This window comes from Malania oleifera, chromosome 2 (assembly GCF_029873635.1).
Source record: "Malania oleifera isolate guangnan ecotype guangnan chromosome 2, ASM2987363v1, whole genome shotgun sequence".
NCBI classification, from domain to species: Eukaryota; Viridiplantae; Streptophyta; class Magnoliopsida; order Santalales; family Ximeniaceae; genus Malania; species Malania oleifera.
In genome coordinates, this window is record NC_080418.1 from 126,980,161 (window position 1) to 126,996,929 (window position 16,769).

Sequence of the window (16,769 nt, forward strand, 5' to 3'; positions counted from 1 at the left end):
TTAGGGGCTTTCTCAGTAGCCAGGTAAGGGAATAAATAAAGCAGTTATTTTCCATGCAAATTATTATTAATTATGAGTAAATTCATTTTTAGAAAAGCATATGCTACATTTGTATATCACATATGAAATGTATGTTTGGAAAATACTACTATTATGATTAAAATGTGTATGTATGTATGAGATGTCAGAAATGATGATTTTAGAATATGAAGTATGACTTTAAACGACACATGTGTGGCATGAACATTATTTTATGTGAAGTGAATCATGATATGAATGATTTTACGAGTAAAACATATTTTCAAGTATTTTGAAAAGACGAGTTATGCTATATTGAGTTTGACGAATACATGATAAATGAGTTATTTTCAGAATGTAAATACTTGAAATGATTTGGCATGAAGCCGTATTTATGTTATCAGCACGATGTCGTATTTACGATCTCGGTACGAGGCCGCATTTACTATGATCTCCGCACGAGGCTGTGTTTATAAAATGCTCAGAACGAGGCCGTAATTATGAAATTATGTACTATATGTTATCAGAACTCGGATGTTAGTTTAGTTCAGTTCAGGAGCTCGGTACCGTAGCTATATGTAGATCAGATATCTACATTCAGATTAGTACTAACCATCCCACGAGGGGATGGGAGGTGGATAGTCGATGTGGCTTTCAGTAGAGTGTGGACGTCTACCTGGCAGTCCAGACCAGGGTGTGGCAGGCCCATCGTACTTACAGACATATTTGATTCGGCAGTGGTCGCCAACCATTGTCGGGTCCCGCCTTTGGGCTGCATAACCCGTCATGAGGGGTAATACATGACACCAGCCAGCTATTCATCCTGGGTATGTTTTCAGTACTAGTAAGCTATAACAGATGTTTAATGTATGATATGACTTATTAAAAAATATGAAAGCATGTGATTATTCAGTATGATATGATGAATTTTTATGAAAACATAAAATGTATTGTATATGTATTAATGCCATAAATGTTCATGTTACCACACAGCTGTATTTAGTTTATTTTCCCTTACTGAGAAGTGTCTCACCCCTAAACTTAATTAATTTTTTAGGAGCCCCTGAGAGACCGGTGGGTCAAGGCCGCCGTTGAGTTAGTGAGATTACCCTGTAAGAAGGGTAAGATTTTGTAATAGGATCAGAGTTATTTTTGTATCCTAGAGATATTTTGATGTATATAAGGATGTATAGAAGTATAGTTTTATAATGTTATAGAAAGATCTGGTATTATGCTTTATGGATGAATATTTGGATTTTATGTTTACTGCTGCGTAGATTTCCACTGTGTTTGACAGGTGTCCCCGCTACCTACGGGTTCGAGTTGACCATTTTTATTTATTATGTTATATTTTATTGAGGGTCGCTACATTCTACTCCGGCTAAGTTGTAGAGAATCTCTCAAGGATCATCGTGGTAGCTTATGATCGTCGAACCGGGGAGAAACGGGGTCAAAAATCTAGAGAAAAATCAAAGAATCCAAAACCTATAGAGAGAAAGGGAAGAAAAACTAATTTTCACGCTGAAATCCCGATTTTGCATATTTATAGGTGTCTTGACATGTGACTTCGTCAATGAGACACGTGGCTTCGTCGATGAAGTCAAGAAGGTGGTTTGTCGATGAAAGTAAAGAACTCGTCGGTGAATCAATGGATCTGAAATACACCCTCTCGATATCTCTTCGTCGACGAAACAAGGGCAATCGTCAACAAACCTTGTTTTACCCCTTTTAATTTTTCCTTCTCTCTATTATTATTGTTTATTATAATTTCTAGGTCTTCACACTTACCCTGAATACTAGGGTACTACAGTCTCCTCTACCTCGGAGCTTTCTCTACTGGTCTGTCTTGGTTTTTTGAAATATTTAAATTCTAGATGAGACATCTCTCAGTAAGACGGAATAAATTATTGACAGTATGTGTGTAACAACCAAATAATAATAATAATAATAATAATAATAATAATAATAATAATAATAATAATAATAATAATTAAAAAATTATTCTTATTAATTAATTAATTATTATTATTAAAATTAATTAAATTAAGAAATTTGAGGATTTTGGGTATATATATAAGTAAGTATATATAAGTATATATAAAAGGAAAGGTAAGATAAAGGAAAGAAAAAAAAAAAAAGGAAACTTAATGGTTAAGTTCTGAACAAAACAGGAAATGAAAGAATTAAAAAAAAAAAAAGAAGCTTCACGTGGCAGAAGGAAGAAAGAAGAGAAAGAAAAAAAAAAAAAAAAAAACACTCTCTCAGCTCACGTTCTCCACTCCTCTTCTCTTTACGATTTTACGGTGGATTTTTGCCCAATTGAAAATCCGAAAATACCACCAAACTTCATTTTCCGCCGCCGACATATCTACCAAAGTGGATTTGTCGTAAGAGTAATGTGGGCATATCTCCTAAGGTAAGTCAAATGGACGATCAGACACCACCACGAGAATCTAGGGATAATTCTCTACAAGTCTAGCAGAGCGAATTTCTCGTGAGGTCGTTGTGGAAATAGCCCCAAAACTAGGATAAATGGGTTATTTAGAAATTAATTATTATTTAATTATTATAAATTAGGAAATGTTAAAATAATATTTTATTAGGGTTGATTTGATTAAATCAGGATTCGGGTGAGCGCCACAGATATAACTTTGGGAGCCCTGCAGGCGTGATTCAGGGAATCAGGTAAGAGGGAATAAAATTATATTAGTATTTAATTAAGGCGAACCAATTATTTACAAGCATATGAAATTTATTATTTATCTATATGATTTTTAGAATAGCCTGATTACTGGAAAAAAATGATGATTTTGGTTTAATGTTTATATTTGGGATAATTGCATATGATATTAAATTCGTGTGACATGGGAATAATTTTTCCTAATAAATTGAATATAAATTGCTGTGGCATTTGGGTTTGCATGTGGGGATGTTTGGAATGATTATGGCATGATGAATGAATTGTTATGTTTGACTTTTGTGTGGATATGTATTGATATGTTGGATACTGTGTGGGAAATGAATTGATCTGTTGGATTCCTATGTGGAAATGCATTGATGCGTCTGTATAAACTAACTGGTTTGGTTATTCGTATGCATCTCAATATAATGTTGGCATGACGAGGTTGTTATATTGCCTAAATATAAATCATGATATGACTTTGGCAGGTCGAGGAGCTTGTCATATTGTCATTTATATGGGGTAAGACATTGGCAGGTTGAGGAACTTGTTCTACTGATGTATGACGAGTAGGTTATGGGGATTGGATACTGGTAAATAGTGGTGCCTGTGTGGGCCACGTGTTGCAGAAGCTGGAGTGGTGCCTGTGTGGGCCACGTTATATCCTGTGGGGATAATGGCGCCTGTATGGGCCATGTTATATATCCTGTGTGGATAATGGCGCATGTGTGGGCCATGTTATGTATGCTGTGTGGATGGTGGCGCTTGTGTGGGCCATGTTATATACCCTGTGTGGGTAGTGGTGCTTGTGTGGGCCACGTGTAGATAAGAAGTACGTAGGTGGCTGTGTGGGCCACGTACTGATATGTACGCAGTTGCTTTGTGTGAGCCACGTACTGAGGACACTGGAAGACGGAGTATAAGTTGCGTGATTCTTGTGTGGATGTGTTGCGCATGTGAATTTAATTAAAACATAATAGTAATGGTATAATATATTGTGAATGCATGTGTGCATGTGGGGAGGTAAACATACCACCGGGGGCTTGCTGAGAAAGGCGAGTGCTCTGTTAGGTAGTTTCTTGGTATCGGTGCAAAGGGATGCTACTTGTATGGGTGGGTAGACATCCCGATCCTCAGAAACTTTCGCCATTAAAATAATAAAGATGTGTGTACCGGCGGCGAGGAAATACTTCACTTGAGGGCTTACTGAGTAAGGTGAGTGCTCTAGTAGGTAGTTTTTAGTACCAGAGTAGAGGGAAGCTACTTGTATGGGCAGGTAAACTTCCCTATCCTTGAGGACTTTCGCCTGCATAAAAATTATGTACTTGTGCATATTGGATGTGTATATGATATTATATGTCGGGGATGTTATTAATGGTACATTTTCTCGGTTGTTATTGATATTATGTGAGAAGCAGTTTATTTTGATATGTAAATATTAAAACTCATTTGTCACACACTGTTATAATTTATTCCACCCTTATTGAGAAGTGTCTCACCCTAGTGGATTAACAATTTTTCGGGTCCTTCTGGAGACTGGGTTTGAAGGCCTAGGCTAGGATTGTATTTGGTGGTTTTTTTAGGAGTATTGTGAGATACTTATATATATATATATATATATATATATATATATATATATATATTTGTAATGGGTTATGTTTTAAATGTTGGTTATAGATATGGATATCTGGATGTTGTAGTGTTCGTTTTTGGGTTGTTATATAGAACTCTAGTATTTATTTGAGATTATTTATTTATGTTCCGCTGCATGCATGTTAATTATGATATCAAATGCAGGTGATTAGAACACGTGGCACCCGGGCCCCACTTGGCGGGTTCGGGGCGTCACAGTGTGGCACATGAGTTTAGTTATATTACAATACACTCATTTAAATGATTATATCATTTGATAAAAATATACAAATATGTACTCATAATCATAGAACCGGAAATAGTTTACTATGACTTTCCTAGAATCGTCACCAGAGGAAAATCACAGAAACCACCATAGAATATCCCTCCTCCAAGTTGTAAGATAGAACCCTAAATTTCAACCTTTAACCTCCAACAATGACTGACCCATATCCCAGTCTATCCATCTCCTACTCTCATCAAGATCCATTCCTATACTCTGATATTGTATTTCGCTAAAGTCTGCAGAACCTAGCAACCTAGGCTCTGGTACCAAACTGTGACGACCTAATTTTTCTACCATTTTTTTCAACAATAATAATCAATCATCATATGTCAACTAGCTCTGATACCATATATTACACATAACCCGACCCTAAGGGGGGTACTGGGTATTTAGTCCATCCAAAATACTATATAATACCAGAGTACTAAGACCTCTACACACACACACACACACACACACACACACATATATATAGAGATATATATATATATATATATATATATATGTGTGTGTGTGTGTGTGTGTGTGTATGTATATATACATCCCCAAAAATTCATAAAATAGTCTAAGGGTTATACAAAACACATCCTCTAACTCAAACACTTGCACTAAATACTAGGGTATTATGGTCTCCTCTGCCTCGGCGCTTTCTTTACTGGTCTGTCTTGATTCCTAAAATGTTTAAATTCTAGGTGAAACATCTCTCAATAAGATGAAATAAATTATTGACAATGTGTGCCAAATGAGTTTAGTTATATCACAATACACTAATTTAAATGATTATATCATCTGAAAAAAAGTATACAAATGTGTACTTATAATCATAAAGATATAAAACATAGTTTCATAAGTCTTGATATTATTTCTCATATTCATATTCATAAGCTATCATTTCTCATAATCATATACATATACTTTCATTTTTCATCTTTATATTCATACTCCTTCATTTCTCTTATCATATACATACTTTTTCATTTCTCATAATATTCATATTCATTCTCTAGCCCATAAGTATCTATCAGCATAAAGCACGACTCGTATGTAACTCATGGCTGTTTATTTCACTTTTCACTTTTCATAAACATTTTCTAACTCATGAGCATCCACCAGTATATAATACACACCGCATATGTAGCTCATGGCTGCATATTATCGTGTTTGTAATGAGAAATCAATCTGTGGATATTCAAATCATCATGTATTCACCCTACATGATCGGGTTGTGCGACCCGAAGGCTAGACCTAACTGTGGTTGGCCTACCTGGTTAGATCAAAATGGGGAACGCATCTGTAGTACGATTGGCCTACCCAATCTTGTTCTGGACCCCAAAGGGTAACACAACCCTTCACAGACCCAATCGACTGTCTCGCCACACTCTGTACCAGACTTGTGGTTGCACTAATCACAAATACTAGCAACAGTACCATGCTTTGTGTACTATGGTCCATCAGGGTTCTCATTTCCACATTTCTATGTTCACATTTCATCATTTTTGTAATTCTCATCATTTCTGAATAATTCTCCATTCAACATTTCCATATAAAACAGCTCAATCTATGTATTTCACATATCATCATTTCAGTATAAAATATATCTGCATTTCTCATTTCATTCGTTTCTATAAAACATTACTGTATATCCTATATATCATCATTTCCCAGTAAAAACATATCTTTCTATCATATTTCATCATTCCTTAGTAAAAGCACTTATGTATACAAATCTCATATCATCACATTTGTATCTATATATATATAACATAACTAGGTTTCCTATATCTTCACATCTAAATAAAAACATATCTGAGTATCTTATATTATCACATATTTCAATATCAACCACATTCTCCGTAATAAAATTGTTATTTCATATTTCTCATACCACACAATTTTTAATTGATAAACATAATAAAATGATCATTGGGAAAATATCAATGTCATAGTTTTTTTTCCAAAACATAAGCAGTATTCATAATTTCACATACTTAATTTCAACTAGTTATTTTTTTCAAAAATATTTGTTATAATTTATTCCCCTTACCTGCTTATTAAGAGGATTCCCATGAAGATCGTAAAACCCAAGCTCGCAGCGTTTTGGAGTTCAAAACCCTGAAATCACATTTCCTCAGTTCAATCAACCCAACCCTATAAATACAATTATTTTAATATTTCCTAGACCCACATACTCTCAATAACTAATTAAACTTTAAAAAAATAATTAACGAATATAATTTCATTATCCTTACCCTAACCTTGGAGTGGTGTATAGGAAACTTAAATTAAAAATTTGCTCCTATTAAAATGACGAGAATCGAAGCTAAGACCCTTGTGATGGTGTCTGATCGTCGATTTGGCTAAAGATTTGAGGAAAAAATAAAGAGAGAGAGAGAGAGAGAGTTTACCTTATCCTAGGAGTGGTGCCTACGACACCCTAATCACGAATCCACTCTAGTTAAAATGTTGGCGGCCGAGAATGAAATCCAGTGGTATTTTCCGTTCTTCAATTAGCCTAAAATCGAAGAAGAAATTAAGGAGAAAGAGAGAGAGAGTGGTTGAGGAGAGAGAAAGATGAGAGAGAGAGAGACGGCGAGAATGAGGGAGCTCCTTAAAGAATTAATTTCCTTCCTGGAAGGTTTATATATATATTAATATTATAATATTATATTATATTATAGTAAGATATTATATTATATTATTTAATAATTATTATTTTTTAAACACTAAAACTTTTTTTTTTCTCTCTTTCTTAACACAAAACTCTCTTTTTTAACCTCCTAGCTTCTGGTATTTTTTTTTTCCATCCCCTGCTTGCTTCCAAATTTCTCTATTTATAGGCTTGAGGGGTGATTTGATTAATCAATCAAATTCAAATCCAACAATCAAAATAAAACTAATTTTTTAAATCAAGCTGATTAATCAAATTTATTTTTCAATCGAGCTTAATTGGCAAATCAATTTCAAATTTCGATTTTTGCACATGTCTTTGATTTTATTTTTATTTTATTTTATTTTTTGCAAGTTCAAATTAAAAACTCTAGATTGCTGACTCACTTTCATTTTTTTTTTCTTTTTCTTTTTTAAAAAAAAAATTCAATGTAAAATATATTTTTTTCTTTTTTGATTTTTTTTTGTTTGCATTTTTGTATAAAGAAATAATGAATTTTTTTTAGTTTTTGTAATATAAGCCCCTGGACAATTTGGGTGTCTCCAGCTAGCTTTCAAATCCTACAAGGAGCCGCTCCTTACAATTCATTTTCATTATTTTTCACCAAAAAAAAAAAGATTAAGGTGACTTAAAATTCCTCGCAAGTACCTTTTATTGTGAAGCAAGAGATACTTTTACATGGGTTCAAATTATGTGAGTCTTGTATTACTCTCGTGAATCTGGGCATTCATATAATATTTTTTTTAATTAGTAAATTTCACTTTTCTGTAAGATAGTGTTTGGCCGTATGAATTTTAAAGAATGAAATTGGTAGAAATTTAATCTATATTTTCATCTAAAATTACACAAATTAATTTAAATTTAAATTAATATAAATTCAAGACTCAAACTTCATGACCGATAAGGTAAATATACATATGTTTGTTTAATAAAAAGAAAAAAAAAAAGGTCACTTCATTTATTTAAGTTCCCCTATTTCGAAATAGGCATAAAAAAATCCCACTTAACATTCTCCAAACAGCACATAACTTGTTGCTTTGTTCTTATTACTTTAAATTTTTTTTTTTATAACGTGTGGGTGAAGCAAAGAAGAAACTATTTACTTTTTGGTTGGTATTTATACATGCCCAGTGCGCTCATCCATCCTTCACAAATTGGATGAAGCCCAAATCATTTGACGCCAAATTGCGAAGCTGCAGGCCTAAGGTGTTAGGCTTCAACATTGGTATGTACTCAATTTAAAATGTTGTCGTTCCCATTAAGTAGCTGCAACTTTGGAATTTAAATTGTATTATAAATTTAAATTTATGTTAATTTAACTACAATGTAATACAAAATTATTCTAAACTATACATTCAAATTGAAGTTCTATAATTCATTCCCAAACACTAATATCCATGAAATTTTAATAAATATATGATCTTTTCTTTCATGATGAATCATATTTGTAAATTGTAATTACAGTTTTTCATTTTAAGACAATTATTAATAGAACATTTTGTTATATATGTACATAAAATTTCATTTTAAGTAAAACGATGTATAATATGCTCTTTTTTTTTTTGGGGGGGGGCGGGCAAAAGAGACTCATCTCTTCTGAAGTTTGGAAAAAAAAAACAAAGACCTTCCTGAGGTTTTAAAAATGTCAGAGACTTCTCGAGAGGTTTTTAAAATGTCTCAAACCTCCCTTGAGATTTGGTAAAAAGTCACAAACATCTCCTCAAAAAACTTGTAGTTTTGTAAAATATAAGAAAAATTTATGTCTTTTTTTCAAGGGAGGTCTTTGAAATTTCAAAAAGGCCTGACATGTCTGTCGAATGTTAAATCCCAAAATGGCCTGTTATTAGGGAATTTCAATAAATCTGTCACCTTAACATCCTTTTGACTGGCCACTTAGAAAAGGCTTGGAAAAAGTTCCTGAAGAGTGGCTATTGCAGCCCATTTATTCAACCAAAAATTTGTTTTGCTCTCGTCTTCCACATTGATCTTCATATGTTCCCAATTGGTGGGTTTCAATTTGTTGAAATTTTTCCAAAGGACCCAACTTGCGCCTCTATCATTAGACTTTGGGTACCAATATGCAATGTCGTACCTATAGAACAATACTTTTTGACATGGTAAAGAAATTTACTAAACATCTGTTCGTGATTATAACATTATACTATGTTATGTGAATGCATGTGATTGTGTGTACTTATTATTAATTTGAGATTGAATATGATGTGAGGCATTATCTTATTCATGCGATGAAACCATCTTTACTAACACCATAAAACTTAATTAATGAATTCGACCATGGATTCCTAAGGAACATGTTGTTATTCTTCATGTAGTACTTGAGATGAGAGAAGTCTCACAACACTCACAGGTTGTCCAATGATTGTGAGGTGGAACAATACTTAAAGGATTGGTAACCTAATTAAAAAAATTCCAAGATAATCTTGATTAATATTTGAATGATCCAAGTTTATCATGATACCATTCGCAAGGATAGGTGTGTAGCAGGTTTTTAATATCTTTCCTTCACATAACTGAACTCTCGAACACAACTCTAGAATGTAGACTGAAGACTATTAATTTCTTAAATCTTAGGATTAGTTTGAAATCAAGTAATGGATAGTAATTACATGAACTTAACCACACCTAGATAAAAAGGATAGTAACGACTCCATGAACCTATACAGTGCAAGATTAAGGACATTTGTCACATTCTTTAGAAGGTTATCCCCATTGAGATGTTGGATTTTGGTCCGCACCTATTGACAAGGACAATCAAGAAATTAAAAGAAAGGGTGACATACGTAATATGGAAATTGTAATTTTTAAAATGTAATAAATAAAAAAATATCATAGTAATAGTTAGTTTATGATTAAAAGTAACATTGCAAATGACGTTACACCACAAAAGAACATCATACTTTTCTTTTTCTTTTTTTGTAAAAGAAAAAAGAGTCAAAAGCATTATTAAGTGTCAAAAATTGTAAATTTGGAAAAAAATTTCATAATTATTACTTCTTTAAATTCTCCAAGTATGAAATATCTCGATAATTAAAGCTTATATTTTCATGAGCGATTTTAAATTCTAATTTAGAGAATAATGAAAAAAGATATGAGATAAGAGATGTTACTCCCAATTGTGTAGCCTTAAACATATGTATATGGAGGCTTCCAACCAGCCAAAAATAAATTCCCTATCTAAAAAATATTAAATAGTACTTGGTAACACATATTTGAAACGTGAATGGGTTGAAAATTTATGTGCAAGAAATTGGATAAAGTTGCTTGAATTTATTTTTTCTAATTATTTTACAAAAGTTTCAATTTAGGCCCCATTTGGAACTTGAAAAATATTAAGGAAGTGAAAAGAAAATATCAAGGAATTTACATTTTCATATTTAGTTATCAAGTAAATTTAGAAAGAAAATAAAAAATGTACCAAATATATGAATAAAATTTTGATATATGATTAATATTTTGTTTTTCTTAATTTTAAGTCATATGAAAATAAATTTTTATTTTTTATAGTATTTAATAGAGAAGGAAAATATAAAGAAAAATGAGTATGTTCCTAATTAATATTCGTCTAGTCCCACATCGTCTCTATGAGCAGTTCCAAAGCCAGTATAAGATCTTCTTAACTCTCTCTCCTTAACACTTAGGTTTTGAGAATGAGTTCTCTAACATGGTATCAAAGTAGAGCTTGGGCTGCTTAGCTCCTTCGTGAGCTAGACTTCTTCTCGCCTCATTTCCCTCAATGGGCTCTCATCACCTCATTTCCCCCATGGGCTCAAGGGGGAGTATTAATGTCCGTGCAGTCCCACATCGTCTCTGTAAGTAGTTACAAAGCCAGTATAAGATCCTCTTAACTCTTTCTTCTTAACACTTAGGTTTTGAGGATGAGTTATCTAACAGTTCCTTATTTTCCTTTTCTTTTCTTTCTTCAAGCAAAATCCTTAATTCAATTGGACCCTTAAGGTCCTAGTTTTCTCAAATTCATTTTTACACACAACTATACATAAACGTATATATGTTATTTTCTTTTTTTATGAAAACTAAAATATCTCTATTTTAAAAAAATTATAAAATATTTTAAAAATAATTTTAAAATCAATTTTAAATAAGGTAAGGCTTGAACTTTGAGAAGGGCTCATTAGTTAATTAAAAAAGAAAATAAATGTAATAGTATCATAGATGTAAAATGCGGTCTATCCTTCAAAGAAAATGTATACTATGTAATATTTTTACAGGTTCTAAAAAAAATTATAAATCATTTAATATTATTATGATAAAAAGTTATCTAACCTTCAAAAATAAATGTTGAAAATAATAAAATTATATATCCTCCCGAAAGCAATAAAGTTTAAATATATTTAAATTAAACTGCTAAGTGATTTATCATTAAGTAAATAAATATATTAGTTTAAAGATTGTTAATTAACTGTTTATGTGACAATGAATATTAAAACCCGCTTTTGTCACTTTAATCTGTAAATTAAATAATTTTTTAATAATAATAATATTGAAAGCATAATTCACAAACACGTGATATAAAAAAAAAATCGAAAAGTAACTCTCATCTATTGAAATTTTTTCACCAGCTCATGGGCATCTTAAGAAATTAATAACCACTACAAAATCTCTATAAAAATAAAATGTTTTCTCAAAAAAAATATTATAATGATATTCTTAAATACTTTTTTTTAAAATACCCTAGGCATGCCTATTACATGCATGACAACTTATTAACATTATGATTGCACGTATTTTTTTTATTAAATAAAAAGAGAAAATATATGCATATGTATTTGTTATATATATATATATATATTAAGTGCTATATAAATATTAAAAATGATATTTTTGGTACATTATAGTTTTGAATATAGAGACATATTACATAATTTATGTGTCCTCAATATAACTATTTTTTTTTCTTTTGATAATACTCCAGCCACTATCGCATCATTTTGGATACTATGGTAAGACACCAAATCCAGGAGGTGAAAGCTGTCTACCCATTGATGCACCTCTGGTAACTATTATATTTTAATTTGGATTATCATGTACCTGTATCCTTGTTGTATTGTAGCAATATTTTAGTAATAGTTTAATGATAACACAAATTTTTATAAATAACTTTTGAGTGTTTGTTAAGGTGTAAAATTAATATTAATTATCTATTTGTTCTCAAAACATTCTTAATTACATTAAAAATCTTCTAAATATATCACTCATCATTGCACGTGACATATTTACTCATACATAATCCATCATTTTGGAGCTTATAAATCAAACTATTTTCTTCCATCCTTCTTCCTTAGTTCTTAATGAGTATGCCTTTTTTTGACCTTTTATATTTTGAAGACAGGATTGAAACCGAAGACTAATCTGAAAGAGGAAAGAAGAGCCCAGGAGAAATATATATTGAAACTGTTGATCATGGAAGAGAAAGAGTACATACCAGATCGCTTGACAATCGACGTTCAATCATTGACCAATTCCATAGAAAACTCGATGCGCATGCACCTTGCTTCTCCTTTATCAGTCGAGCACTGCTCCATCTTCAAAGTCCCCGACATCCTCTCCCAACACAATCCGAAGGCTTACGTTCCCGTTGCATTTTCCATCGGACCTCTACACCACGGCGAGGAAAGACTGAAAGCCGCAGAAAAAATCAAACTGCATTATCTGCATGGTCTCATCTCTCGAGAAAAAATCCCTTTAAACGACCTAGTCCAAGTCGTTCTAGGATTGGAGGACGAAGCACGCCGTAGCTATGCTAGCCCGATCAACCTGAGCACAGAAAGATTCACAGAAATTTTGGTAGTCGACGGCAGCTTCATCGTCGAGCTTCTCCGCAAGTCAGGAAATCGGGTGCAGCCAGAAGCTGGCGATCCGATCTTCGGCATGGCTTCTATGATGGAGCTCCTATATCACGACTTGATATTGCTAGAAAACCAAGTGCCGTGGCGGGTGCTGGAGCTGCTATTCAGCCAGACCAGAACACTCTCTACGAACCCACCAGGTTCTTCAACCTTGTCGGGCCTTGCTCGGGATTTCTTCGGAAAAATTTTCTCGTGGGTAAGACATTCTACGGTGGATGATCAGCACTCCTACAGTACTCATAAGCATGTACTAGATTTTTTGAGAAACTCCTTGGTTTCGAACTCGGCGCACGAATCGCAGCGGGCACTGAAATCGGCGCGGCTGATTCCTTCCGCCGCCAGACTGGTGGAGGCCGGAATCAAATTGAAGAAAGCTGATGGTCCTAGTGGCACATCGAAGAGCATCTTGGACATACAATTCAATAAGGGGGTCTTAGAGGTGCCGCAATTGATGGTCTCAGAGATCACAGAGTCCCTGCTTCGCAACCTGATAAGCTTCGAGCAGTGCTCCCATGGCTGCACCACAAGGATTACGTCCTACGCCATACTCTTGGATAGCCTTATTAATGACACCAAGGACATGGAACTTTTGTGCGAGAGCAAGATTATTGATAACTGGCTGAACCCGGAGGAGGCAGCAAATCTCTTCAACAAGCTTTACCATGACACTTTTGTACACACGTTCTTTTACGAGGAGCTGTGTGACCGGGTGAATAAATATTGTGATACCCAGTGGCATAGGTGGCGAGCGACGTACGTCCGTAACCATTTTAGCACTCCTTGGGGAATTGCATCGCAAATTCTAGCTGCTTTTTTCCTATTCATCTCTATCTTACAGGCCATCAAGACCATAAAAACATTTTAATTAGTTGAGGAGATGCGTGGTCTGTGGGGATGGAAGTTCATTTTAATTTTGATGTTCGATTCTCCGCGCGCGTGTGTGCGCGCGCGTGCGCGCGTTTTCTATTTGTTTTTGGATGTAAACCGTGTGGTTTATATATTTGTATGCTTGAGAATAAAGAAAGGGATTGTCGCCTATTTTGTATTAAAATGGGAATGCAATGTTGTGTAATGTATTATGTCGCGCCGTCTCGAGGAGCGCAAGCCCCGGGAGGCGAGGGAATAAAATATATGAAATATTGAAAATTTTGATTTGGAGTTCCCACTAACCTATTTTAATTTTCCTTGGTACGGTTATAATACCTAATTACTATTTGTTTAATTTGTCGATAGACAAAACCTAGGCTAAAGAACCAATAGTCTTGGTCTGCCTATACCAAAAATTGGGATCGAGAGTTCGGTTATATGAGGGGATGATATTTGCACCCCTCACTTCTATGAACGGTACCTAATTAATTATGAATTATCCCCAAATTGAATTTAATAACCTTTAATTAACTCTTTTAACATAAACAAATAAATAAATGAAAGAATAAATAGATGAACAAAATTAAAAGTGGGTTAAAAATCTTAGCACGATTTAGGAATGTCTAATAAGACCTCTAAATGAGAGGATCTGTTTGATAAACCCCCCTCAGAACTAATACATGCAGGTGAGGTGTAAAATATCTTATTGCCTTTTTTAAAATCATAAGGACGTACCCACACAAAAATCAAGAAAATCATCAAGAAGTATCTTTCAAACATTCCTAGATATTTCAAATTCATTTTAGAATTATTCTAAAAATTTTTCAAAAAATTTCTGGGATTTTTCAAAGATTTTTCCTCATTTTTTTGATATTTTATTTTCCATTTTTTTTTATTCCAAGTCAAAATAACTCAAAATATTTTCCAAATTTTCTCTATTTTTCCTAATTTATCATTATTTTTTTGCTATTTTTTCTTTGATTTGTAAAATTAAAAAATAATTAAAATTTTAAATAAAATAATAAGTAAAATAAAATAAATACAAATAATATATAAACAGTTTGGATCTGAACCCGTTTAACCTGTTCAATTAAATTGAACCGGGTCAAACCCAGTGGATGCCACGTGTCCACCCATCGTGGTGACACGTGGCATCTCTTTTCTTTTTTCTTTTTTTGAATTTTTGAAAATAGGGTGACGTGAGCATGACGTCACCCTAACATGTGTCAACGCCGATTATTCCTTTAGAAAAACAAAAATGATATCAGCATGACATCACACTGACACGTATCAACACCCACTTGACTCAATCTTTAAAACACAAATTGTTAATGTGGTAAAGATCTAACCCGTCCAAAGAAAACACAAATGGGATAGTAGAGATTGAGTCACGTCACCCTTGAAACAATAGGCCCATAATGTGCCACGTGTAACCACACGGTGGTGACACGTGGCCCACTATCCCCTAATATAAAAGCCAAATTTTTTGTTTCTCTCTCATTTTTTCAATCTTCTCTCCTCTCTCTCTCTCTCGGCCTTCTTCTTCTTCTTCTTCCTATCTCTTGGATCTGCTCTCTTTTATTTTCTTTTTCTTTTATATTTTTTCTTCTGTTTTTCTCTTGATCTCTCATATATGTGTTTTTCTTTTCTTTTCTCACCCATTGTTTTGTTTTTTTTTTTTTTTTTTACAGATATAAACCACACGAAGAATCAAGGCTTCAAATACACTCAAATCCGCAAAAATTTTAAGATAAGTACCCCTCCTTCTCGCTTTTCATTTTTCAGAAAAAATAAAATCTTGATTTATGTTCTGAGTTTGAATTGATTCGGGTTCAAGTTGAGTTGACTCAACCTAGTGTAATTGGTGTATTCCTAAGAGTGGGGGTGAAATGGGTATTTAAAAAATTTCTTCCTAGGTCAGATAAAAATATAAAATCAGTATAGCACAACTTACGGTCTTTCTAAACAGTTAAAAATACCATAAAAATAAACTAAGCAGATAATCAAAACAAATAAAGCAATCTCAGTAATTCCCAATCATTCACAATAATAAAAACACAAACATTTAAGTGCAGAAATTAAATTTGCGGAAATTAAAATCAGACACAAGATATGTTATAGAGGTTTGGGCAAACATGTCTACGTCCCTACCTCAAGCTCACAAGTAAGAGGATTCTACTAAGTGCTCACTTAATGAGTGGAGCGACACCGATTAAAACCTCCTCTCCTTACGGGGTGAGGAATACCCCAGGTCACATTACAAGGCTGACCCCAACCAATACACCTTACAGGACGGTGCTCCTAGTTCTCCTAACCGGGTCTAAACTAGTCAGAGACTTTCTTAACCAAGTCTAAATCTATCCGGGACTCCTTATAGGGTGAGTCTCCCTCTTCAAGTCACGCCTGGAATACAACAAATATAAAAAATTTGTGTACAGATATATGCTTCTCAATACAAGCAGATGTGCACAAATTTAAGCTCTAAATGCACTCACGTATATGATATGAAATACAGCTCAAGTGAGTATGGGTATTTTCTCAAATACAATCTTTCAATGAAATATATATATATATATATATATATATATGATGTAAGCTTCAAAGATTAAACCCTAACAACAATTTTCTCCTTAAATATTTTTCAATAAAAAATAGGAGAACCTAAGGTTTTCACTCAAAGGGATTTTTGCACAAGTGACAATGTATGATCTTCGGTTCAAAATATAGTGTGCA

At 33.3% G+C, this 16,769-nt stretch overlaps 1 protein-coding gene across 1 annotated transcript; it reads left to right on the plus strand.

Annotated features, from left to right (window-relative positions):
* The first annotated feature begins 8,433 nt into the window (after positions 1-8,433).
* On the plus strand, positions 8,434-14,325 carry LOC131149041 (UPF0481 protein At3g47200-like). The gene is made up of 3 exons (XM_058099082.1): positions 8,434-8,509; positions 12,236-12,316; positions 12,649-14,325. The coding sequence occupies exon 3, from the start codon at positions 12,724-12,726 to the stop codon at positions 14,032-14,034; it is 1,311 nt and encodes a 436-aa protein (XP_057955065.1). The 5' UTR covers positions 8,434-8,509; positions 12,236-12,316; positions 12,649-12,723; the 3' UTR covers positions 14,035-14,325.
* The last annotated feature ends 2,444 nt before the right edge of the window (positions 14,326-16,769 follow it).

Bases quoted from the DNA above. Each gene is read 5' to 3' on its own strand.
- LOC131149041 (XM_058099082.1), top strand. From the start codon at position 12,724: ATGGAAGAGAAAGAGTACATACCAGATCGCTTGACAATCGACGTTCAA.